This window comes from Balaenoptera ricei, chromosome 8, assembly GCF_028023285.1.
Source record: "Balaenoptera ricei isolate mBalRic1 chromosome 8, mBalRic1.hap2, whole genome shotgun sequence".
Taxonomy (NCBI): Eukaryota; Metazoa; Chordata; class Mammalia; order Artiodactyla; family Balaenopteridae; genus Balaenoptera; species Balaenoptera ricei.
The window spans coordinates 34,694,244-34,721,965 of NC_082646.1; the positions used below are offsets into that span (position 1 = coordinate 34,694,244).

General features: G+C 36.1%; 1 protein-coding gene and 1 long non-coding RNA gene across 5 annotated transcripts in view; one reads left to right on the top strand and one right to left on the bottom strand.

The window, feature by feature from the left end:
* Positions 1 to 1,419: 1,419 nt before the first annotated feature.
* On the bottom strand, positions 1,420 to 12,563 carry LOC132370474 (uncharacterized). The gene is made up of 2 exons (XR_009504588.1): positions 12,133 to 12,563; positions 1,420 to 1,727 (listed from the first exon to the last, which is right to left on the bottom strand). It is a non-coding gene; the product is annotated as an uncharacterized LOC132370474 (long non-coding RNA).
* Positions 12,269 to 27,722, top strand: part of TRPC6 (transient receptor potential cation channel subfamily C member 6) — a 121,238-nt gene continuing 105,784 nt past the window's right edge. For 3 of the 4 annotated variants that reach the window (XM_059930529.1, XM_059930530.1, XM_059930531.1), the window contains exon 1: positions 12,269 to 12,825. In XM_059930529.1, coding sequence (XP_059786512.1) covers positions 12,656 to 12,825 — 170 coding nt within the window. In that variant the 5' untranslated portion in view covers positions 12,269 to 12,655. Of the gene's footprint in view, positions 12,826 to 12,995; positions 13,016 to 27,722 lie in introns of those variants that run through there. The other variant, XM_059930532.1, reaches the window with a different exon arrangement.

Here is a 27,722-nt window from a genome sequence, read left to right on the forward strand (position 1 = left end):
GTAATACAGCCAACCACAGAATCAAAGGATGAGAAAATTGACTCTGTCTCTTTAGCAGGAGAAATTACAAAGGTACGTGGCAAAGGGCATAGACAGAAAAATGGATGAAAAATTGACATTATCTTAGGTAATCTTTGCTCACACACCTAATTATTCACTTAGAGTAAAAAAAAAAAACAGGAATTAAGAGATGAATGATCTTTTGAGTGTTTTCCTTTAAATTACTAATGCACCAAATAGCTTGTTAGATTTTTTAATATTAAATCCTCCTTACATTCTTAGAATAAGGTCAATTTGTTCATCATGTACATGATATTTATGTATTTATGTTTTTGGTTTGCTTATATGTGTTTAGGCTTCTGGATGGACTTCTGGAGATACATGAATGCATAATAAGTGAGATTGGCCTGTAATTTTCTTTCTTACATGGCCTAGTTTGTTTTGATATTAAGACTATGTTGGTCCTATGAAAGTAATTGGAAAGTACCCTTTTTTACTATTCTGTGTATAAGTTGGTTTCAGACTGGACTCATTGTTTCTTGAAATGTTTGGTAGAATTTTCCTATGAAGTCATTTGGTACTGTTTTCTTTATGGGACACTTTTAAATGCTGGTTCGATTCTTTAATACTATAGGACTAGTAAGAGTTCCTATTTCTTCTTGTGTTAGTTTTGATAAGTTGTATTTTTCAAGGATTTTGTAGCTTTCGTATGGTTATAACTTTGTTAATAATATTTTTTTTCCATTAGTGTCTATAAGAGGTACAGTGATATTCCCTTTTGCAATTCTGGAATTGCTTTTTTTGCCCCTTCTCTCCTTTTCTTGATAAGTCTTGCATTACATTTATCAATTTTATTAATTTTTTAAAAATTGGACTTTTTATTTTATTTACATTGAATTTTATTCCTTTATTTTCTGATCTCATTTATTTCCTTCTACTTTCTTTGGGATCACTTTGCTTTTGTTTTTATTACACCTTGGGATGGGTGCTTCAATCATTAATTTTTCACCACTCTCCTTTTGTAATATATGAATTTAAAGCTGAATTCTCCTCTAAATGCTGCCTTAGCTTCATCTCTTAAACTATGAAATGTATTTGTGTTAGCAAGATAGGATGGGCTATTAATCCAAAAATCAGTGTCTCAGCATAGTAAAGATTTATTTTTCACTCATGTATGAGTCTAATGTGGGTCAAGTAGATCTCATGGGCCAGTCTTCAGGTGGTCACTGAAACACCCAGGCTCCTTCCGTCTTAACATACGCCAACCAAAACTCCTGCTCTGAGAGAGTCACTATGGAAGAGAATTTAAGAGTAAGAGGGATTTATGGCTAGGTATTGAAGTGTCATACATAATTCCCACCTCTCTTCCATTGGTTAGTGTTCTAGTTACTGAAGCTGCATAACAAACTACCCCAAAACTTAGTAGCATGAAATCACCATTTTATTACATTTACAGATTCTGTGGGTCAGGTATTCCCACAGGGTACATCAGGAATAGCTTGTCTCTGTTCCACAAAGTCTGGGGCCTCAGTTGGTAAAACTTGATGGCTGGGAGTCACTTCAAGGCTCAGGACTGAAATCATGGCTGTCTCCATGCATATGTCTGGCTGTTGGTGCTGGTTGTCAGCTGGGACTTTCAGCCAGAATACCTGCCTCTAGCCTTTCCACGTGGTCTGTGTTCTTCACAGCATGAAGGTCTCAAGGTATTTGGACTTCCAGTAGGGTCACTGCAAAGGCAAGTGACCCAGGAGAGTTAAGTGGAAACAGAAAGGCCTTTTCTTACTTTGCCTTGGAAGTTACTCATCATTGTTTTTGCTGCAGTCTAATGGTTATAAGTGAGTCATTAAAGTTGATCGCAATTCAAGGGGAGGGGGCATAGGCCCCATATATCAATTGGAATAGTGTCAATTAATGTACAGAAATGTTTAGAACCCCCTCATAGTCAGTTACATGGCCCTTAAGTGCAGAAGAATCTGATAAGTGTTACTTTCTTACATGCTCAGAAAGAGGAAAATGAAACAGAGTTTGGTGAATATATCACAAGTAGATGCAGCAGGATATTTTATCATTTATTAAAAAACCATTATGAGCTACTCTTTGACTGATATTTTAATATTTCAGGTATGTTTATAAAGGGTATGTCCTACACTCTGTGCAGGGGTTAGCACTTTTTTTCTCTGAAGAGCCAAATAGTAAATATTTTAGGCTCTGTGGGCCACATATGGTCTTTGTAACAAATTTTTCTTTATTTTTTCACAATTCTTTTAAAATGTAAAAACCATTTTTAGCTCACATTTCATTCAAAAACAGGTCACAGGCAGAATTTGGCCCAGTTTGCTGGCCCCTGCTCCAGTTCATTGCTCTATATATGACTATTAGGTCAAGTTTGCCAATTGTGTTCAACTCACATCTTTCAATAAAGAAAGATTTCCCATGTGAAACATGAGAAGAGGCATGTTAAAATCTCTGAGATTGTGGATTTATTTCTATTTGTAGGTCTATTAGTTTTTGCTTTATACATTTTGAGGCTTTATAGTTGAGAATTGTTATATAAGCAATTTCTGCTTAACATCAGTAATATGCCCATGGAAAAATGACGTTATATGCAAAAACACGAATGGGAGCCAATTTATCATTATTTTAATGGAAAAAAACTATAACGCATCTATGTCAATGGCAAACGCTCAACCAATTTCCTAAAATGTTACTAAAACACAGTAAAAAACTTATTTGTAACTATCTATATGGCTATAAACTAACATGTTAGGCTACAAAATGTTCAAAACACCATGTCCTAATCACCAAAAAACTAATTTATTTGTTAACCAATATCTGCTTTGTATGAAGTAAGTCTCTTTTAGCATCAATAATACCTGAGATAAACATTCCCTTTGTTGACACTCTGAATGCTTTTCAAAACATCTACTTTTATAGCACAAAAATAATGTTACAGATCAATATCTCTTGTGAATATTGGTGTAAAAATCCTAAATAAAATATTAGCAAGCAAAATTCTGCACCATATGTAGAACATAACATATAATGATCAAGTGGAATTTATTCTGGTACTGCAAGAATGGTTCAGTATTAAGATATCCATTAATATAATGGAACACATTAATACATCTCAGGATAAAAGTCATATGATTATCTCCATAGTTACTTGGAAAGCCTCTTAAAAAAATGCAAAAACTCAAGAAAATAGAAATTAATGGACATTTCCTTAGCATGTGCACGTGCGCACACACAAGCATACATTTGTATGTATTTGTCTTTAATCTACATTACTACTGACAATGTACTCGTGGTGTTAACCAATGTAATTAGATAACAGGAAACAACTAGAGTAATAGAAATTTGAAAAAAATAGAAAATCTATCTCTAGTTCAAATGATATGATGGTATTCCTAGAAAACTAAAGAATCAGTGATAAACTGAAACAATAAAAGAATTCAGTAAAGTATCAGGATATAAAATTAAACTAGAAATCAGTGGACTTCATGTAAGCAAAAATAACTGTTTAAATAATGTAATGGAGATAAACCATATTCAAAATAGGTTGATAAAATTTTAAAACGGGATTGTGTTTAGAAAGAAATGTGTAAAAATTATATGAAGAAAACTTTAAAATGATTTTACAAGACACGAAAATAGATACGAGCAAATAAAGTCATCCCTTGTATTTGAATATAGAGTCATAAAGATGTCAGTTTTGCTTAAATTAATTTATAATTGTAATGTGATCCCAATAAAAATACCAACAAATATTTTTTTCTGGAGTCAGAAAAGTTGATACCAAAGTTCATATGGAAAAATAAGCATACCAGAATAGCTAGGAAAACACAGAAAAGAAAAGCTAAGAGAACGGACTAGTCTTACGATATATTAAAATATACTATAAATCCTCTGTAGTTAAAACAGTTTGGAACTTGCATATGAATAAACAAACATTAATGGAATAGAATAGCAAGTCTGGAAATAGACCCAAGTACACATGAAAATTTAATATATGATAAAGATGGTATCTAAAATCACTGGGACATGAGTGAAGTTTTTACTAAATGGTGTTGGGATAAGCGGATAGCCATGTGGAAGAATATAAAAGTAAATCCATATCTCATACCATACACGACAATAAACTCCAAAATGGACCAGATATTTAGGTATAAAAATAAAGTCATTCAGGTACTAGAAAGGGTAACTTCCTCTACACCCATACAATCTAACTGTGACTCAAATCCCAGATTTGATAAGATTTAAAGAAGTTGTACCACTGTCTTCTGGCCCTCTAGGGAGAAATCACTGTTTAACTGAACTGTTGTTTCCCTGAGTATAACATATCATTTTCCACTGGCTTGTTTCAAGATTGTCTCCTCATCTTTGGTTTTCAGCAGTTAAGCTATGATGTGCCTACTTCTATACTGCAAATTAAATTCCTATCAGACTCAAACCTCCCATATGTAACAACTATTAACTCTGGATAAAATACAAAAATATACAAAGGCACTTAAGAGTGAATGAATAACTCAGGATTTTTTGAGGAGAGTGAAAACTTGAAAGAAGAGTATCACACACAGCAAGTTTTCCCCTTGTACAGCTTTTATCTGAGAACAGGCCAAAACAGCCACCAAGTAGGGTGGGTAAACCTCCAAGACTGTAGAACAGAGAACAGAATTCAGGGCAATCTCAGCTGCTGGGAAGTCAGGGGAGAGCCCTGAAGTAGAGAGCCAGTGTGGGGTAATTTTCAAATTATGTGAGTGGACTCTAGCCAAGTCTTTGGCTGGCCCTTGAACTATGCATACACGGAGCAGACTCAAAGCAACAACCACATATAAAAGAATTGAACTGAGATTTGAGTTGCCACCCAGGAGAAATTGTTTGCAATTTAATTTGGATCAAATAAATTGCTTTCAAAACAAAAATATCAGACTTTTTCCAGAGTCTCCAAAACATAATATTCACTCTTTCCAGGATACAATCAAAATTGATTAACAAATAATGAACCAGGAAAATGTGACCCATTTTTAAGGGAAAAGATAATGAATAGAGATGATGCAGATGCTGGAATTAGTAGGCAAGGATTTAAAAGGAGCTGCTGTAAGTGTGTGCAGTGAGGCAAAAAGAAATATTGATGGAAATACAATAGAATAACAAAATATCTGAAGTTTTAAAATCTTTGGATGGTTTTAATAGCAGAATTGACATGACAGAGGAAAAGAGCAGAGAACTTAAAGATAGACCAATAGAATATATCTTATCTGAAGAAGAATAAGAAAAAGATTGAAAGAAAATAAACTTCAGGGATCTGTGGGACAATATTGAGTGGGACATACATGTATTTGGAGTCACAGGAGAGGAGAGGATGGGACAGAAAAAAGTATTTAAACATATAATTGCCTAAATTTTATCAAAGTTTAGTGAGGCATAGTGTTTTAGATTCAAGAAACTCTGCATTTGCTTTTGATCCTGCTTCTAGGAATTTACCATAAAAATGTACCTACAACAATATGAAAATACCTAGGTATAGTTATTCATTATAGCATCATTAATAATTAAAAATATCAGATACAGTCTTAATATCAATACATTGCATATTATTTGAACAAATTATGAATAACTTTCACCAAGTGATAGCCAATTTTTCTTAAAGGGCCAGAGAGTAATTTTTGGCTCATACTGTCTCTGTTTCAACTACTTACCTCTGTGGTTGTAGAAGTCATAAACGGTCTGTAAGCAAATGTGCATGGCTGTGTGTCAATAAAACTTCATTTACAAAAACAGATAGACGGTAGGATCAGATTTTGCCAGTGGGTCACAGTTTGTCAACCCCTGATTTACATAATGGAGTACTATGTGCCTATTTAAAAAAAAAAAAAACTGACTCTCTATAAACACATGCAGTAAGTTTAAAGAGGCCAAATAAAAAGGGCCTAATCAAGGGCCATTCGAGTATTAAAATAAATAATGACAATAATGGATTATAACACTTTTAATAAAATATATACCCATGAGTTTATGGAAAATGAATGAACGAATGGTAAGGAAAGAAAACGTCTTTCTTACAGTAGAATGTCAACAAATGAATATGGAAGGAATGATGGTATTAGAGATATCACTATTTTGTAACCATCATAGTAATAATTAATTCAGACAAGAATCGTCAATGGATGCTAAAACTAGTGGGTATAAAGTTTGGTAAGGAACAAGGTATTTATTTTCATAGACCCAATGTTATCACCCTATAAATTACTTATTAATCACAAAGGGAAAATAATAACTTCACAGTAGAAACCAGGAGAATACCATCTTAACCAAGTGATCAAGGTTAACATCACCAATAATGGACAAAATGATATCATATGCTTCCTGATGTGCTGCACCGAGGAGAGCATAATATCACTTTTGTGGTATTCCTACCCATCAATCTAATGATGAAGAAGTGTCAGATAAACTGAAATTGGGGGGCATTTCACAAAATAACTGACCTGTACTTTCAAAATACCAACTTCAGGGTGAAGACAAGCTGAGAAACTGTTCCAGATGAAAGGAGACCAAAGAGACATGGCATGTGAATGCAATGCATGAACCTGGACTGGGCCCTGGACCAAAAAAAGAAAACTGCCAAAAAGGACAACCTTGGAACAATTTGCAAAATCAGATTAAGTTCTGGAGATTATATAAGAGAATTGTATAATGTTAAATTGATAGCTGTACCTGAATATCCTTGTTCTTAGAAAATTCACATTGAGGTATTTCGGGGTAGAAGGGAATGAGGTCTTCAGCTTACTATCCAATAGGTTAGAAAAAATGTTATCTGTGTATAGAGATGATGATGTACCAAGTATGGAATATAAATAAAAATATAACAATTAGTGAATTTGGATGAAGGGTATATGTCAGTTCCTTCTACTTTCTATAAACTTTTCTGTAAGTTTTTACTTGAAATTATTTCAAAATGAAAATTTTAAAAGAAAGAAGTAACATATCAAGCTACCATCTTGCCACAGCAGGAGGTTCTCAATAAAACTTCCTACTTCTATGTATTTGTGATTTTCGATGTTCCACCTATTGTATTTGAAATGTAAATCAATGAAACACACATAATTTTGTTAAAACTGTTGTTTTTAGTTTGAGTATGTAAATATTAATTTATCACTTAGAAATAGTGTCCAAAAATGTATTGAGAACTAGGTACTTTCTATAAAGTTTGGGTATTGAAGGAAATTGGAAAATTATTAATAGGGGGGTGCTTTGTGTGGTATGACCGTATTTTCTAACAAATTAAATATTTTGTCACTATGAAGTTCGAAAACTCGGGAGTTTCTCCAGTGAAATCTGAAACTGGCCCCCCATACACAGAAGGCAAGGAGAGACTGAAGAAAGAGCAGACCACTCCAGATTCGTCGGTGGCAGGATTAATAACCAAGGTTTGTCTTGGGCAGCTGCAAGAGATGAGTAGATCTCTGCTTCCACCTGCCGGAATCTTAAAAGTTTATATATAGATCTTAACTGGGCCCAGTCATGTATACAGTCCAGATGATCTCAACAACACATGGTCTCTCAAGGCTGTGTCCTTGAAACGGGTCCCACTATGGGTATTTCCATACATTGCAAGGACAGGGGAGGTTGTAGGAGTCTCCGATTGCTCAGGTCCAGCTTGAGGGTCAACTGGGAGTCATGTCCTCTTGATGACCTCCTCTAACATAAGTAACCCTTTTTATTTCTGTCACCAAAATTATAATTAGAAGTGGGGTGATTCTGTAAACAAAACAAGACAAACAAACAAACAAACTAAACTAAAATATGTGGCATTTCCTCAGATGCCAGGTGATGACAGACAAGGAATCTGTTATCAAATGCAGGAAAGAGGGTAGTTCAAGAGTAACTGGTGTCATGTGGTAGGAAAAAATGGCAAAACCTGTCACCTTCAATTACTTGGAAGACAGACAATGTACCTAATGAGGTTTTAATTGTAAAGAAGAATTGAAAAAAACTAATGTTCATAGCAAATGTTGGTTGCTGTTGGCTGCATTTGGCAATTTAATATAAGAAAGAGATGATCTCTAAATAGTATTGGAAAGTTTGCAAGCAAAACTGAAAGAGAATAGAGTCCTGAAATGCAGAGACCTGTAAGGTTGAAGAGGCTGTTGGTTTTCATCCCCAGACAGTAAACTATAAAACTGTGAAATTATTTGAGCCTCAAAGGCCTATAAATCTCAGTCTTAACATCAAGGATCAAATCCTTGATGCTTGATCCTTGGCTATTGCTAGTAGATAGGAAAAACTACTGAAATTTCTATGCTTGCCTTTATAATACAACAATGTTCCAAACACATTTCTTACTCTACAGTTCTAATAATTTTCAGCTAAAAATCTTGAAATTTTTACAGTAGGCAATTATATCATCTGTAAATTAATAGCTTTATGTTCTTTTTCAGACTTTTCCCTCTTATTTATTTATCATGTTTTATTGAGCTTATTATAGAAGTTCTTAGCTAATAATTATTAATAATGATTGTAACATCTTTATCTTATTCCTTACATTGATGAAAGCATCTCTGGTATTTCTCCATGTTGGTTTTATCTGAAATAGATCATCACCATGTTAAAGACATGCCTTTTTACTAAGCTTTTTTGAAAAAAAATAATAAATCAGGAAAAGATATTGTGTTTTATCAATTGTGCATTTTGGATCCACTGAGATGATAATAAGTTTTTGAATTTCAGCCTTTTTCTTAAAGGATCTTAGAGGTCATTTAATTTGCCACAAATATATTCATTTATTTTATAGCATATGTAAAAAACTGAGGTCTATGATGCATTTGAATATGTTGAGTGATAGGAAACTAACTACTTATAAAGTAACTCCCTCCATTTTTGATATGTCTCCACCTACTAGGCCTGGGTGACACTGATCCATAGGTCAGCAGTCTTCTCAACAGTCTTCTGACTACTTACAAGTCATTCCTCCATTACTCAGTCCATATTTTTCAATCTTGCTGACAAATATATTATACGATGCCCTTGGCCAATAGTTTACTGAAAGCATTCTAATAACTCTATTAAAAGAGAGATAAATTTAGTTGAATATGACTTGTTCTCAGACCATGGTAATCACAAGTGCTTAAAAAATACCCATACGATAATGTTAGAATGTTGGATAGTTATGTTAAGCTCAAATCAAAGAAAATATTAAAGTCGGTTGCTACTTTAATTTTACTGTTTCTAATATTTAACATAGTAAAATTTTAATATCTGCAGTAGAGGTTTAAATGTAATTATTACAACCCCTTTACTTTAAAAATTAAGCAATTGAGGTTCAAAGATGTGATATCACCTGCAACTATTTCACTCAGTCCAGAATTTACAGAGGTCCTTTATTTATAGAAGATCAAGCCTTCTGAAGCTTCTAAGGTGCTTTTGTTTTTTTCCCTGCGGATTCTACATGCATTAGAAGTCAGGGCTCTGGGTCTCCATGCTTTGAATTATCCGCACGAATTTCTGACTAAACTATTGTTTGTAGCTGTTGGCCAGCTAACCCCAAATTGCATTTCCCAGAAAAGCTGTTGTGTCAGTGGCTTCCCATCAACAATAGCACCTCATAAACCGCAGCTGCCCAAAGTCTTCAATGTAACACCTTCTTTTTGAGTCATTAGGCATCTAATAATGTTTTCTCAACCTTTTGTCCCTGATGCCAGTAGCAATATCATTTTCTTTCCCTTTGGGCTCTTAGCCTGAGACCTTCTAGAGGGCAACTCTTTTTCTTGACTTTTCAAAATACTGTGTTATATCAAAATCAATCAATCAAACTGCAGGTATGTATAATGAGGTAAAAGTCATCTCTTAATGGCATCCCTCCCTTTCCACATAGAGACACACAGTCTACCTTCATCTCCATATCTTGGACCTACAACTTGGTGTTCTTTTTTTTTTTTTTAATACCATAAACATACTACATAAACATACATAAAATTGCATAGCAATTTTTTTAGCTCATGAAAACTATACTTTCTTTACTCATCCAACTATTTTTTAATTTTTAACTTCATTCACCAATTTTCTTCATTACTCCAGATCTACTCAGCAATGCCTCACGTGATTAAAAAATATATTAACTGTCTGGGTTGTCTTTGTTTCACTGTTTTTTTTTTTTTAACATAATTGAATAGATAAAACTTCATAGATAAGCATAAAATGCAGAAAATTAGAGATTGAGGAGTACTTAGTAATTATATATCTGCCTACTGATTAGTAAAGGAGGCATAGAGAGATTAGATGTCCTCTCTCAAGTCATACAGCTTCAGTTAGGGGAATGGTTAGAACAAGGCTTTCAGCCTTCCAATCTAATGCTCTTTCCACTTCCTCAGATCATTAAACTCTTTCAGAATCCTCTAATCCTTTGTACACCACCTTCTCCCTCCTGGGAAAATGTCCCTAGGATTTATTGGTCCTGTACTAACTATATTTAAGAAACAGAGAAAAGCATGTCTTATCTTGCAAAGTGATAAGTTGATATCACATTATAAGTTTACTGTAATAATTTTTTCAGTGTGAAGGTTGCTACCTGAGAATGAAAAACTTCATTTTTTGAAATGAAACACTTCATGAAACACTTCAACTAACACCACTGGTCTTTTCTAACTTTTCTTTAACTCATAGAATTTGAAATGTCAAAAACATTTGAATATTACCTTCCCCACTAAATTATTTACTATACTTGATGTTCCCAAACAGATTACTTTGGCACTATTTAAATTAAACATTTATTAACTAACTCATTCAAGCATCAAACCTACTGAGTTCTTACAGATGGCAACTGCCACAGACAAATTTCACTATGCATAATTATTAGGCGAAAGTAAGAATTTCAAACCATGGCTCCACATGATGGGAAATCAAAGAAGGAGATTCTTAAATCAGGAATAATGTACTTCACAATGATGGTGATTAGTTTTTCAGGGTAAATGTTCTTTTAGTGGCCAAGACTGTTTTCTTATTTTTTCTGTACTGCATCCATCCATCTGTTCATTCACTCATTCCACATACCAGTGACAAATACAGACCCAGGCCCTCAGAATACAACAGTTCCTGTCCTCTCTGAGCTTTAGTTCTTAGTGTACTGGCAAAGTCAAAAACACTAAATTTGTGACCTCTTTTCTCCTCCATCAAGTTCACTGCTTTCACACTTCCAACATCCATTTTATCGTCCACCTATTTATGGGAAGCAAAAGTACCTTCTTTGTCAACAGAATTTCAGACTGTCTGGCTTTCTTCAATCCTATTGCAACCAGTTTCTGATCTTTTCATGTCTGGCTCCTTGCCCTGTCCATCTCCACTTAACTAGCACCTGCCTGGAAAGGTCTCTTTTAACCTCCTAATAATCTTAAGTAGTCAGTCTCCAGTTACTATCACATCAACCTGTCTTATTTTTATTGTAGCCTTTTTCTCTGATACTTTCTCATTTGCTCGTTTAATCTCTGTCTCCTTCTCTTCCAGGAAGGCAGACAGGCACCTTATCTGGCTAGTTTGCCTCTGAATCCTAAAATGGTTCTTGGCACACAATTGGGATCAATTAAATATTTGTTGAACGAATGGATTCCTAAATGACAACTACTCGAACTACTACAGATAGTGATTCATCCTTGTTGAGTTTCTTTTACTTTGCACATGTATGAAGATTAAATCTGAATTTAAAACTAAGTCTTAAAATTAAAAACAGTTCGGAAATGTGGGAAACATCTGGCAGAGAGATAATTCTGGCATTTGCAATGATGGAAGGAAAGTTTTTCTCTGAAGTAAGCAGGTTGTTGGTCTCTATTGGTATCATCGGAAAATGCCTATTTTTGTTGATTTGCTCAGGAACTGGGAACATTTGGCATTGGGAACACAGAATGTTGTTCATTTTAAAGTGAAGAGTTATAACTTCGGGGGTTGGGAGTGGGAGAGAAAATGTCCTAAGAAATGAAGGCAGACAGGAGAAAGGAGAGGCTCCTGTCTCTTTTAAAAAAGAGTTCTTTGAGTCTTCCTTAAGAGAAGCTTCCTAGAAAGTTCTTAATTTGTATGGTTTCTATATAAGCAAACTCTTAGGCCTCCCCCCCTCCCCCAAAAAAGTGCATGTGTGGCTCCACCTACTTTAGGTTCATCTTGGCCCTGAAAGTTGTGGCTACACGACAGGCTTTGGCTGCTTTCTGGAACGTCGTTCCGATCTCTTTAAAGGTGGAATCATGACGGAGGATGCGGGGGAAGAAGGCGGGAGCCGAGGGCTGGAGAGTCTCGGTTGACATAGTAACTCTTCAGCTCTGTCTCCCTTGCTCTCAGCTCTCAGGTTCCGCTGCCACCCGCCGCCCCTCCTGCGCTCGCTCGGCCCGGGAGCCCCGGCCGCCTCCTCGAGGGGTCCCCTGGCCGGACGCACCCCAGACAAGGTCCCCTTTGCGACCCGCTGCGTGGTGACTTGTCCCCGGGCCAGCGGGTGAGCCGCTCGCGGAGCTCAGCTCGCAGGGCGTCTGCGCTCCTCGCCTCACCCTCGCCCCCTGGGCACCAGTCTGCCGCGGGCCAGTCCGGCAGGTGACGCGGACCCCTCCGCACCGGGTCCCCGCTGGAACTGCCGAGGCGCCTCCCCCAGGAGCTGGATCTCGGCCAGTCGGGCGTTCCCGCCATGAACCAGAGCTCAGCGTTCGGGCCCGGGAGGGGAGGCTCTCCCGGGGTGGCTACCCCGGCCCGCGCGCGGCGCAACGAGAGCCAAGACTATCTGCTCATGGACTCGGAGCTGGGAGACGACGGCTGTCCGCAGCCTCCCCTGCCTCCCTACGGCTACTACCCTTGCTTGTGAGTGCGGGCGCTGCGGGCAGGCCGGGGGGGCTGCAGGCGGGAAGTGTGCGCTCGCCGGAGAAGACTCGGGGCTCCGCGCGCGTCTCCGCACGCGTCTGCCTTCCCAGGGCCGCGCGAGCCGGGCTGAGACCCGAGTGAGAGGAGGGCGCGCGCGGATCTAAGGTTTGCTCCGGGCGAGCACGCACGGGTAGGTTTTCCCGAGAGAGTGGGACCGTGGGGTACCGACGCCACTACAGGTGATAGGTGTCTGTTGGTTTCTTTAGTCCCAAGTAATCGGGCGCCCTCAAAGAGACCCTGTGTCCCTGCGCCAAAGGCATGGTCTGGGCGGGGGACTTATTCAAATTTGCGTCCCCTGTGACTCTTAGCAACTGTGGGAGGGAAGACCAGAACTCTCGGTCCTGGGAGCAGCTCGGCGCTCCTGCCGGGGGAACTCGAGAACCTGCGCGCCCGCCCTCTGCACGCTCCCCGCCGTAGCCCTTCAGGTGGCGCGCACAGGTCCTCGGCTACCAGACGGCCGCAAAGTTCGAAGGTGCGCGTGGGAGGGGGTGCACTTACCCCAGGCATCCTCTCCCCAGCCTCCGGTTCGCCGGGTTAAGTACGAGAAATAGAATCTCTAGGCCTTCCCACCCATAGCGCGAAGCTTTTACCAAGGGCGTCCGGGGGAGGCGAGCCTGTTACAGGTGCGGGCCGGAAATTGATAATTGTGGAAGCCAAAGAAGGTCGTCTGCTGTGGACCCTGAGTGACTACGAGATTTTATTTAAGAATCTGGAGTTTCTTTTTTGGCGGGGGATGGGTGGCAGGGGCAAGCAGAGGACGGAATGAGGAAGTCTCCCCTCCCCCACACGCCTGGGACCACAAGTGCAGCTGGCAGATAGCGTGTCTGCCTCTTTGCTCCTTTAGTTGATTGGGCAGTCTGGTTTCTTGACATGTCACATCCATCCGCATGCGGTTTCCCGAGGAAAGCAGTTCTCAGTAGCAGTTCTGTAAGCAGCTGTAGAGGGGTGTGTGTGTGTGTGTGTGTGTGTGTGTGTGTGTGTGGGATGGGGGGCAGGATGGATGGGTGCACCTTCAGATCATTGGTCAGGGCTGCCCAGAGTCAAGGCCTGCTGTAGATCCCTTTCCAGTAAGAAGTGAGCCCCGGGAAATGGTGCATCTAATTTTTCCCCTAGATAAAAGGAAAAAAAAATTGGAACTGGTTCCATTCATCTACGTGCTGTATGGTTTGAAAGCATTTACTGTTACTTATTTTTTTCTTTAAAAAAAATTAAGATATATTTCACGTTTCATAAAATACATCCATTTAAGTTGTACAGTTCAGTGGTGTTTAGTATATGCGCAGAGTTGGGGAAACCATCACCACTATGTTATTCCAGGACATCACCCTCAAAAGAAATCTTGTACTTGACGTTAAATTAGAAAATATTTCTGTGTCTTTTACTACAGAACTTCTCAAATTTTAATGGCATATGAATTACTTATGGAGCTTGTTAAAGTGCAGATTCTGATTCAGTAGGGTCTAGGTGCAGCCCAAATTTCTGCCTTTCTAACAATCTCTGAGAAGATGTAGAGGCTGCTGGTCTGTGGAGCACACTTTGAGTAGCAAGGAGATATATGCCAAGAAAAAATAAAAATAAATAAATCAATTCTGGATATTCTGAATGCAGCTACTTTCAAATTTGCTTTGAGGGTATGTTTAAAACATAGATGGACTTTTTCATTGACTTAGACTTAAGATCTACCCTTAAGCCTGAGGGTTATGTTTGGTAATGTTACCTGTGGGTAAGTTAAGCAACTTATAAAAGCTATATTGCTTTTTAAAAATTAGACTGTTCCATAGACAAAATCTTTTTTTTTCTCTTTATCATCTAATCATTCTACAGTCACTTGTTACTGTGTGGGGAAAATAATTTGACTTTAAACACTTGTGGCTATATGTTAGTAGTGAGAGAGACTAAATAAAACAATAATTGCAAGTTGTCCTGAAACGTTTCCCCAATGCTTACTTCAAATGTGGTTTACTGCCTTATTGATTTATCTAGTTTTCACATCATCTACTATTTAGAGAATAAACATTTTTCTCCCTTCGTTCAGGAATCCTAGATCACTCTTAATGGATAGGCCTTGGCAGTAGAGAGATGAACAGAAATATTTTAATGTGCTTCAATTCTTAATGAGCACCCCCTGTCATGTCAGAGGTATGATAGTAAATTTAAGAGTGAGCCATGTTTCCAAGTAAGACTTTGGTCTTGTCCAAATCTATTATTTCCAAAAGGTTCTTAGTTACTTTTCATCACTATTTACTCTGGCAAGGTTTTTATTTTTTCCAATTGAATAATCAAGTAACTGAAACATTTTAACCAATAAACAATAGTACTTCACACCTGTGATGTATGAGAAAGAATGAAAGAAAATTATTTCCCTCTGATAGAGAGTACAGATAAGAGCTTCTATATGCTTTTGACTTGTAATTTAAACAATTGCTTGTATATTTTCCTAGAGTGAGAGGCATTATATTTGTGAAAGTGGCAATCACTAGTATACTTTAGATATGGGTACTGCCATTATCTCAAATCACTGAGATTTTTTCCCTTGTAAGATAACAGATTTTTGCAAATTGTCAATTCTGTGGGATAAGTTCTATGACTCTTGCTAAAATGTTGTGTCATAGTTCACTTATGTAGGATGATTTTTACATATATTTATGAGGCTTTTACTACTGAAAATTGTGGAAAATTATCTTGTTTGAGAGCAATTACATATTCTCAGAACCTAAGTGTAAGAAGTAACATTTTGAAGTGGTGCTTAGAAGAAAAAGATTCAAATTCTCCATTTTTTCAACTTCTAATTGGAAATCAATTAATACAATCTATTTTGATCAGTTTGTAATGATGGTTAGCAAGAAATGTCCATGTCCTAGGAGGATCCCAGGAGTTATATCAGAGAGTTCCTTCATTTAGAACTTAAAAATGTCTCTAGTCCATCCCTTCTGAACATGGAGAAGAATTCTGGACATAAAAAATGTTAAGTGTTTCTAAATTCTCAACATCTGAAACAGTCCAACTGAAATTTCTGCTTGGAAAAGACTAATTATGAATAATGAAACAAACTGTAAACTAAAGCTCTGGCAAAACAATAGACTGAGATATTCTAAAAAAAATTACGGTTACAAACACCTAGCAGTACTGGATAAAATAATCTAAATGATTTTAACGTGGTACCCAATTTTGCAAAAAATAAAAGGGATTACCATTTGCTAAAAGCAAATAAGTTAAAAGCCAGAGTATATCCTGTGAACTGATGCTGTGGTTGCCCCAGTGATGATGGATCTGGGTGACCAGGAGGTTGGAGTCTAATGTCCATGTGAGATGGAGAAAAGCTAAGGCCTTGGTTCCAGATGAGGCAGAGAGTTGGAACTGAGACATCCCTGTCCGCTGCATAAAACCAGGACCCTTATTTTAGTGAAAAGTTAGGCTAGAATAATATGCCATCAGCACAGAGTGAGAACAAGAAACTTTGTTAGTAAGAGGAAAAGGAATCTTCTCCTAAGAATTTCATTCTTTGGGCCTGAACATCGTGTGACTCTATTTTTGCTTTTGTATTTTACACTACCTAACTGACCTAGAAATCTTCAAGTTGAAAAATACTCCTGAGGCTCCTAGAAGAGTAAAACAGAAAACCATTCTGAAAGTATAATACCAGCTATCTAGACTGCCAAAGATTTTCAAGAAAACAGCAAGCCCTGCTAAAGATATGCTCACTATAATACATGACGAAACACACAAGGAAACAATCAACTAAGAACAAAAGTTAGCAGACAGTACAGTCCATGAGGGAGAGTTAACATGCGACATAACAGCAGTATTGGATCCTTAATAACTTGAGATAATATAGCAACATGAAAGAGAACATATAAAATGAATATGTATAAAATGTTGACAGTATATAAAGAAGTTAAACCCTAACAAAGAACGACTTATTTTTAAAAAACAGACAAATAGAAAACCTGTAAGTGAAAAATATAATTTTGAAATAAAAACCCAATGGAAGGGTTAAAAATGCAGATTAGCCATGGTATAATCGATGGTAATACCTAGAATGCAGAGACATAAATAAATGGAAAATATAAACATTACTGAGTTAAGAAACAAGAAGGTAGGAGTTCCAGAAGGAGAAAATATAGAGAATGAGGGAGAGGCAACATTTGAATAGATACTGGGTGATAATTTTCCAGAAGTGATTAACTCTCATGTTTATGAAGTATAAGAATATTAGTGCGATACAGAAAAATAAGCCCATTTAAATGTATTATATTGAAATTGAAGAACACTAAAGATAAGAAATATAAAAATGAACCAAAATATAAGAGATTCAAATGAGTAAGTTTTAAAATTCAAAATAAGAAAATATACTCATAGTGTATTTTGATACCCAGGTTATGCAATGTGTAGCTTATAAGAACTATGGTTTTTCTTTTACATGAAGCATTGTTTACTTTCTAGTTATTAGTGTAGTTTTTTATACAAAGTCAGTGCTCCATTGCTGGTAGGATCTCTTTAAACATGGATATGGACAAAAAGGGATTCCAAGGGTCATTAAATCATGGTCTTAGGAGAAACCCAAAGAGATTCTTAATTGTATACTTTAATTCATATTATGAAACAAAAATGACCTTTTAAAAAAATGTTTTAATGGGTCATGGATCTTTTTAAATTTTAATTGACCTCAGGATGGTTTTGGATGAAACCCATCTATAAGCCCTAGGACCCAGACTTTGAACTCTTGATTTAAGAGAGGTAGCCTAAGGTCAGAGACCACAGATAAATAGACTCCCCCAACATAGCCTTCTTTTCTCTAGGCAAAATAAAATATGCCTTGAATTCATTTATGTATTAAAAGGGAATGAAAAATTCAGACTGCAGGCCAGAAAATGTCTTCTGACATTAACTGCTGATAGAGTACACGAATCCCTTGAAAAAGTTTAGGACTGAAGTTAGAGTATGGACTCAAGCCTATGAATCACATTACATTTTTTTTTTTAATAGAATTTTTTTTAAAATTAATTAATTAATTTATTTTTGGCTGTGTTGGGTCTTCGTTTCTGTGCGAGGGCTTTCTCCAGTTGCGGCGAGCGGGGGCCACTCTTCATTGCGGTGCGCGGGCCTCGCACTGTTGCGGCCTCTCTTGTTGCGGAGCACGGGCTCCAGACGCGCAGGCTCAGTAGCTATGGCTCACGGGCTTAGTTGTTCCGCGGCATGTGGGATCCTCCCAGACCAGGGCTCGAACCCGTGTGCCCTGCATTGGCAGGCAGACTCTCAACCACTGCGCCACCAGGGAAGCCCCACATTACATTTTTATGTGCTTGTTATCCCTCCATTATTTTTGCCTCCCTATGTCTGATAAATATGTCTATTCAAATATCTGTTTTACTTTTTGCTCACAAATCTCTTTCTACCAGACTGTATGCCTCTAGTCCTTCATTTCTCTACTCTTAGCATAGCATCTAGCAAAGAGAAGGTATAAATTAATTTATTCCTCAACAAAGACATTATCCTCTCATCAATATTTATTCTAATAAGGAATAACGTGATGCCAGCTCTTTTCATAAAATAGCATCTGAGTCCTTTAAGGAAGACAGAAGAGTGAATGTCCACATAGAAGGAGATACCCAGATCTTATATTCCAGCTGCCTGTCCACTGAGATTCACCTTCTTCTGTGGGATCTGTCACTAATTACTATGCCACTACCATGCTGCTCTCCTTTTAGCTCTAGCCCCAGACTCTTCCCTTCAAGTTCCTTCTCCTCACCTGAGATGAGGCTGTATCTTTATCAGTACTTGTCAAATGCTTAGGAATAACCAAAGAGAATTAACATACAGAGAAAAACTCCTGGCTGGCTATAACTGTCTTTCAGCTCATTTGTGGAGTCTCCTGAGGACTGACCCCTGCCTAACCCCAAGTTTTATCCAACTGGCAGAGAGTATTCTTCCCTCCCCTCCTCAGACCATCCCCAGACAATCTAGCCCTTAATAGTCAGTGTTCCATAAATTGGGAGATTGGGACTGACATATACACACTACTAGATATAAAATAGATAACTAGTAATAATCTGCTGAACAGCACAGGGAACTCTACTCAGTACTCTCTAATAGCCTATATGGGAAAAGAATCTTAAAAAAAAAGAGTAGATATATGTATATGTATAACTGATTCACCTTGCTGTACACCTGAAACTAGCACAACATTGTAAATCAACTATACTCCAATAAAAATCTTTAAGAAAGTAAAAAAAAAAAAAAAAAAAAAGAAAAGTCAGTCTTAGCCCAGATGGACAAAGGAATACCACCCTCCTCCCTTTATCCAGTGTAAGATATGCCTCTCAAACTCCATTTCTTTTTCTAGGATCTCCTTCTTTCCTGGATCATTGACATTAGGTATGTCTACTCTTTTAAGCAGAGATTCTACCACTTACCCACACAGGTATGGCTTCACTCTCTGACCCATAGGGGCAGTTACCTTAGAACACAGCCACTCAGCAGCAGTACAAGGGATTTCCAAGTAAAATCAAGGACTCATTTCCTTATAAGAACATACATATCAAATGAAAAATAAAATCAATCAAATAGAGTATGTGTGATATCATGATTTCTTATGATATCACAAACATATGTAGTGGTTTAGAATTCAGAGGGAATGCTAGTATCTATTATGTCCTTTGAAAAAAATAGCATCTATAACCATAAAGCTAAGACTTGGACCTTGGTTAAGGGTATGCAGTTTGGAAGCTGCTGTGCTAACGGGAAAAACAAGTGTAAAAATCACCTTTGGATCTGCTTCCCCTTCTTCATTTAGGAATCAACAACTCCTCCAGCTGCCATTTGGATTAATGGTGTGTCTCTTTTAATTGACCACTTTGAAGGTCTGTGTTCTGCATGACAGAAACCATCTATTTTGTTTCTAAACCTCCCCTGGCTCAAAGTAATCAACATCTGCTGATAACAATTTATTATCATGAAATATCTTTTTTAGGGGTCCAACACCGTAGGTTGTGGAGTTATTTCCAGATGTGCTGAAATGCCCACATTTATTCTGTAACATAATGTTTGTTTACCTCTAGGAAGACATTGCGTAATTTTTTTTCTCTAGACAGTTATGTTCCTTGAGTTATAAGAAGTAAGTTGACTTCATAAGGCAATTCATCTTTGCCTCTTAGAGAGTAAATCATAAAAGGAAAACATTTTCTTGAGTCCATTCTTGTTTTTTCTCCCTCTTTCATAAAAAATGCTAAATGTAATTGGAACCAGTTGGATAAAATTACCGTTTGTGATCGCTCTTTGTTTAGGAAGCTTCTGCTGGCTTTCAGGACAGGCAGAAGTGCTCATCTATATGTCAAATTTCAATTAAACTTTGGCATCTAAAACTTGGTATGCTGTTTAAGACCCTTAAGGTATTGGAATGGATTGAATCACATTTCTTATAGAATGTCCTTTTGGAGCAGCATATAGAAATGAATGGCACAAATACCCAAACAACACGTTAGTTGCAGTCTAACTATTCTCAACCTAATTCAGGTAACTCAGCCAGGACAAAGAGGAGTAGTGGTACTGACTAGAGTTATTTACAGGTCAGTGCAAGTTGCTGTTTCTGTAGAGGACTAGTCTAAAGTATTTATGTATATTTTTGGGGACTGACATTTTTTGAATACCTACTCTGTAGCAGGTCCTTTTCTAGTTGTCATACAAATGTAATTTGCTCTTTGGAGCAGCCACTTGGATATTTTTAATGTCTATTTTATAAATGACCATGCTGAAGTTTAGAGACATTAAGCAATGTTTAGAAAGTTACACGGCTGGAAAGTTGTTGTCAAGTGGACAAAAACCTATACATTTTAGGTAACGCAGGCTGGAACGCATAAACAGAAGGGCTGGCAGGTTGCACAGAGTCCCTTAATCTCCCGGCATCCCATATAATCATGCCTGTGCCCGGCACAGCTGGGTACGTGGTGGGTGTCCTCTTGGAGAGCACACTCACTTCCTTCTCCTCTATCTTCTCATACGTACTTGAGAAGCCACAGGTTGGCTCTGATCTACGGCACCAAGATTCCTGACCTGTGCTCCTTTTATCTAAGTTCTTCTCTGGTGAGGGAAGAAGACAGGAAGAAAGGTTATGAATAGCAGTAATATATGTGTTTCACTTCTACCTCTTCTTTCTATTGAAATCTTAATCATCCGTGAAGATCAAGCTTTATATTCCACTAATTCATTAATCTGTTTATTCATTCATCTTTGTTGACCTTATATGATTTTGTCACATAATAATAAAAATAACTAGATTTATTAGGGATTTCTATGTGCTGGGCCCTCCTCTAAGTGCTTTATATGTAACACATTTAATACTTCCAGCAAATCTCTGTTTTACTGATGTTTTAATGATAAGAAAGAAAAAAGTAAAAAAATACCACAGCAAAGAGAGGTTAAGTGACTTGCCAGGGATTACACAGCCAGTAGTTGACAGAAATGAGGAGAAAGAAAGGAAAGAAGGAAAGATTCTATCACTTATCTAGACACACAGTGAAACTAGGTCTTGAAAAACTGCCAATCTTTGTCACCAAAGGAAGACTGTGAATGCATCAAAACTAAGTAATCTGTAAATTGCTTACTAATTTTAGCAATGGTACACAAGTTGATCATGACTCTTTTAAGATTACAAAAGAGGAAGCTTTCTTTTACTCTTGATTTCTATCATGTGGATGAAATTGCTTCTTTGCTACGAAACAGGTTGTATCAGAAAAACTGACCTGACTCAAATGGTAGTGTGAAACTGGATTTCAATGCAGGATTTGCATAATGTTTAAAGCATTTTACATATCTGAAAGTATATATTGCCCCAGAAATCAATTACAGCATGGATAGTTATGTTAAGATTGATTACCTTTTCAAGGCAGATTTCATGCTTCAGTTACAGAAGCTCTGGTTGCAGCATAAAGAACATCTTGTCCTGACGTGTATGGGTCAGCACAAAACCTTTGCACAAAACTGGGAAGAGTTCTCTTCATGGGAATTACTAACAAGATTATCTTGAGAATTATAATAGGATTTGGAAATGACATGATTTCTAAAACTCTTTTAAAGATTCTTTTAGGCAGTTTAAACTGTTATAGATAAAACTTATTTTTATTATTACTATGTTAAACTCTCTGAAACAGAATTTTGCATTGAATAGGTTGAAGGATGGCAGTAGTTGCTATGAAAAGCTGATTCCCAGGCACTGTAAGAATCTTCTCTTCTCCCCAGGAAAATGTTTTCTGCAGGACCCCTTTTCTTGGAGGGGCATTCAGGGCCAGACTCTGTATTTCATCTTGAAGAATGCATTAATTTCTTTCAACAAATATTTGTTTAGCTCCTTTGATGTGCTTAGCACTGTATTTGGGAACCACTGATACTGTATTTCATAGAGCCCAGGGTTGTATCAATTTTAACCTGTCCTGATGTTTTATGTGCCTTTGAAAAACAAGAAAAAAAGTGCTGTATCAATTAAATTATACCTTAGATTTTTATATTATAACTATTGAAATAGATCTTTATACTTAATTAGGTGTAGGTTTGGGTCATATATAACTCTTACACACATATGAAAAAAAAAGTCTAAACAAAGTAAATTTAGTTAAGGTATTCCTAAAGCTTCTTCATATTCAGAGATGAACTTTCCTGAGTCATTTTCAACTCAAAATTTTTAATGTCTATGTTTCTCCACACGGTCTTGTCCTTTTTGCCAAGAAGACATTGGTGATGCAGCATTTCTTTAAAGAATCCAAAGAACCATGATAGACCAAAAGCTTTCGGTGCTAGGCAGTTAAACTGACTTTGCAATTATATAGAGCTAGACTATTTTGACTTAGCAGTTCCTGAATGTTGCTGAACAAATCTGATTCACCATCATCCCCATGTATGATCCACTCTCCCCAATACACATATGCACATACACACATGTATTTGTTTCTTAGGCTTGAAAGGAATTCTTAGCTACTGTTTCCAGGATTTATTTTCAAGCCACTCTTATCCATTATGAAACTTTGGAGCCATTGTTTTTAATGCTTGTACATGCACTGCTAAAGGAAAACTGTCATGATAATGACTGACACCCAACTGGCAGCACTGATAAGCCATGTTCTATTCCAGAGAAGTTAAAGTGGGAGAATTATGTATCCTAGAATCAATGAAATTTGGTGTTTGGTGTGCCAGAGTCAGGGTAAATGAAAGAGGAGGTGAGATATGAAAGATTACAAGGCAGACAATACACTTTATTATCTGTCCAGAATTAGAGAAGTTTGAACTTTATTCTCTGACTTTAAAACACAGATAAGACTATGCCAGTCTTTTGCCTTATTTATATTAGCTTATTTGATCATCACAGCAAACTTGTGTGATGGGTAATATTATTTCTACTTGTAAATGAGGAAGCGAGTTCAGAAAGGTTAAGTAACTTGTCTAAGAATTTATGGCTCTCAAAAATCTGAACCTGTACTTAAACTCCTATTTGACTGTTTTGTTTGTTTGCTTTTGACCCTCACTGTCTGAACTTCTTCCCCTCACTGGAATGGCAGCTCCATGAGGGCGGGCATACAGTCTGTAAACAGTGACTAGCGTTTGGTAGGGACTCAATAAATGTTTGCTGGATGAATACAATGTCTTCCTTATACAAAGTGGAAGGCCAGTAGATTGGCCTTATCTCTAAAATTCTTTTCTCTTTGGGCTTCATACAGTTTTGTGAGACTTTGCCTTTAAGATACCACATTTTCATCTTAGCCTTTTCAGAAATACTACAGTATTGGAGTTTTGTATTCTTGCAGTGTAGGTCATTTAATGAATTCTAAGAACTTTGTGATATATCTGCTTGATCCCTAAAATTGTGCTTATCAAATATTTTTAAATAATCCTGCAAACAAGAAAATATGAATATAAACCATTTATTTTTTTACATTGTGTTGATAGAACACTCATGGAGATTAGTCTTTTTTGTTTTTACTAAAATGGCAACAGGAAAGGTTCTTGTCTTTTTATTTAAATTAAGTTGAAAAAGTTTGTGAAAACTGAACTTCCTGTGACCAAAGCTCATTACATCCTGAGAAGTCTTAAATACTTAAATGAAATAATCCAACTTAAAATCGAGAAAGTGAGAAAAGAATGGTTAAGTAAAAATGATTTTAAAATTACATGTTAATGATATTGTAACTTTGATTTGGATCACATTGTGCAGAGCAAAATTTACACATTTAGTTGATTTTCATGGTAATCTGTCTTCTAGAAATTAGATCAATTATTCTCAAATTGTATTGCAATCCACCTTACGCTCAGACTTAGGCATTATCCTCACTTTCTTACATGCAAGAATTTGATATACCCTCACTAGAAAATTGCAGTGAGATATTACTAAAGGAATAGTGTTGCACATCGACTGATGTAAACACAGAAAAAATCAGCAGCCTCTTGTCTAAACATGTACACCAGATGATGAGGATTAAAAAATGTTTTTATCAGTGGTTTGAGAATCTGGCTATATATTAGAATTACCTGGATAATTTTTTTTTAAATATAGATTCCCTAATAATTACGAGAGTTCAAATAAATCAGTATTTCTGGGGGTTATGGCCTAGGAATAATATTTTTAAAAAATTTCCCTAGTTGATTCTAATATGTAGTCAGGTTTAGAAACTTATTGTTTCAGCTACTTTAGATTCACTATGAAAACCAGAGTTAGGAACTAAACCTAATTTCAATCAAGAAAACCATTACAGTGTATTCATCCATGCAAAAATGTGAGATTGAAATTCATTTTTCTACCTAAGATCCAATGATTAGTTATTATCAGATAAATTGAAAAATAGTATATTTTAATTCAGCAGATTCTCATCAAATACCTGCTATACACAAGATGCTATTCTTGATATATTTTAGGAGCATAAGTGATGAGATAGGAGATATGCTTGATGAGATGTCAGGAGAGTAGCATGTTGTTTTATGAGAAAAACTACCTTTCCAGTTTGTTTCTTAAATCAAAACATGATGCAATAATTTTATATTTAAATTAGAGGAGAAAGTAATTTATTTGAATTTTATTTTTATCTTAATGTTGACCTTCTTTCTGATTTGAATTATCTGTATTTTCAGAAAATATAGAGGAAGTTTGTCCTTTTTAAATCACCCAAGATTTTATGGGGTAAAATTTTCCAAAAGGGTGAAAATTTTGCTATTAAATAAGCTTATTATCACTTAACTGGATTTCTTTTTCTGAATATTATGAGATTTTGTAAAACTTTCTTGAAATTCTGCCTCCAGTGGAATAGATAATCTTCATGGTCATCCTGTTACAAAACAACTAGATTCTGTGTAAAATATAATTTATATTTCTGTGCTTGTAGGAAGCAAGGGAAATCTTAACCCAACCCCTGTATGCAAACACGAACATGCACAAGTCATAGGCTTCTATCAGAGCAGCAGTGAATGCTTGAAAGGTGGAATTCCATAAATAAGGTGCTAATGTCAGCATCGTGGTCAGGAGACTCTGCCTTGGACCTGGTAATCCTCAATTAATCCAGGTCCTCTGCGTTCTCTACAAATTGGTAATCTTTAATTGTGAGTATATATTTAATTTACCTTAGATACACAAGAAAACAGCCATCCTGAGTGGGAGTAAACAGAAGTAATAAGCAAGATATAAAACCCTTAAGGACTTCAATATAAGGATTAAAGATAAGAACATAAAATTACTTTGTTTGAACTGTATAAAGACATAAAGATGGAATCCCAAAAGTGAACAAGCACAAGAAGACTATCAAAAATGAGCAAGCATAATTTTAAAAGATTTTTATTGGGGTATAGTTGATTTACAATGTTGTGTTAGTTTGAAGTAGGTGTACAGAAAAGTGAATCTGTTATATGTATACATATATTGACTTTTTTTAGATTCTTTTCCCATATAGTCCATTAAAGAGTATTCAGTAGAGTTCCCTGTGCTATATAGTAGGTCCTTATTAATAATCTATTTTATGTATAGTAGTGTGTATCTGTCAATCCCAATCTTCCAGTTTATCCCTCCCCCTTTGCGCCGTGGTAACCATAAGTTTATTTTCTGCATCTGTAACTCTGTTTCTGTGTTGTAGATAAGTTCATTTGTAGGCTTTTTTTAGATTCCACATATAAGTGGTATCATATGATATTTGTCTTTCTCTGAGCAAGTGTATTGAAAAAAATGACAAGACAACAATGCAGCTTTCAGAAAAAAAAAAAAAAAAACAACAAAAAACTATTGAAATAAAAGTATCAATGGACCAGAGTTATTCATGGAAGATTAAGTGCAGCTAGCAAGAGAATTTATAATTTGGGAGATAGATATTAAAAAGTTTCTCAAAATGCAATACAGAAAGATAAGAAATGTAAAATATGAGAGAAGTTAAGAGATATAAAGGCTAGAATTGGAAAGACCAGTTTACATATATTCAAAGAACCATAAGCAAAGAAGAAAGGGAATGTAGTTAAGAAACAATTAGAAAAATAATGGCTAAGTTTTTTTCAGAATTGATGAAAGATATGAAGCTACAGAGAAAGGAGCCACAACACATATGAAATAAGATAAATAAAAAGAAATTCACACCTAGATACGAGGAACTGCAACTACATTATAAAAAATTTATTTAAAAAGATCTTATAAGCAACCAGAGAGAAAAATACAGATTATGTACCAAAGAAAGAGAATTTTCTTCCAGCAAACATCTCAACAGTAAGAATGGAAAGCAGAAGATAAGAGAATGATATATCCAAAGTCATATTAATATTTTGTACTCAGGAACAGTCCCTTTCAAGAAAGAGTTTGAAATAAAAACATCTTCAGGGAAAAAATATACGAAGAGTTTATTACCAATATACTTACATGAAAAGAACTTGTAAAGGATGTACCATACTTCGGAAAGATGGAAACTTATCCTAGGATGATGGTCTGTGATATTAAAGGAATGAGAGCAATGAAATTGATAAACACGTAGATAGCATTAAATAGTCATTCTCCTATAATATAGTTGTGTTTAATTTGTGTTTTAAAAAAAGGACAGAACTAAAGTACTGAACAATTTCATGTAAACTGGGAGGGAATTTTCAGACTTAAAAAATTCTAAAGTCCTTATGTTGCTTGAGAAGGGGTGGGGCTTAAATTAACTACATTGTAAAATTTCAAAGGAAGTCCATACAAGAATAGAAATAGAGTATATAACTGTACAAATCAGAGAGGGAAAATAAAAAGAAAGAGGAAAATGAATGGACAGAGAACTTGAAAAAAAAGCAAGCAAGAAAAAAGCCGCCTAGAAAAAAAACTAGGATAAATTCAAAGCAAAAGTAAGATGGTAGAAACAAGTTCATATGTATCAGTTATGATAATAAATATAAACTGACTAAATTCACCAGGAAAAATTCCCAGAGATTTAGAGAATAGATTTTTCTTAATCTAGTTATTTTTCATTTAAATATGATACATACCTAAAAAATAAGAACATGAAAGACTGGGAATCAAGACAGCAACAAAGATGTATCTGGCAAACACAAAGAGAAATATTGGTAGGTATAATAACATCAAACGAAACAAATGTTTTAAAACAAAAATCATTAGTAGGGAAATAGAGACAACAGCAAAATGATAAAAGTTATAATTCATCTTGAGGGTATTGAAGTTAAAAATTTGCATACCCATCATAATGTAGTCTTAAAAACATAAAAGTGAAGATCAAAGGAACTGTAAGAACAACACTGACAAATCTGTCATCATAGTGGGAAATCTCAATTTTTGATAGGTTGAGCAAATAAAAACATTTAAATAAGAAAAACTTGAAAGTAAAATTACCAAACATTAT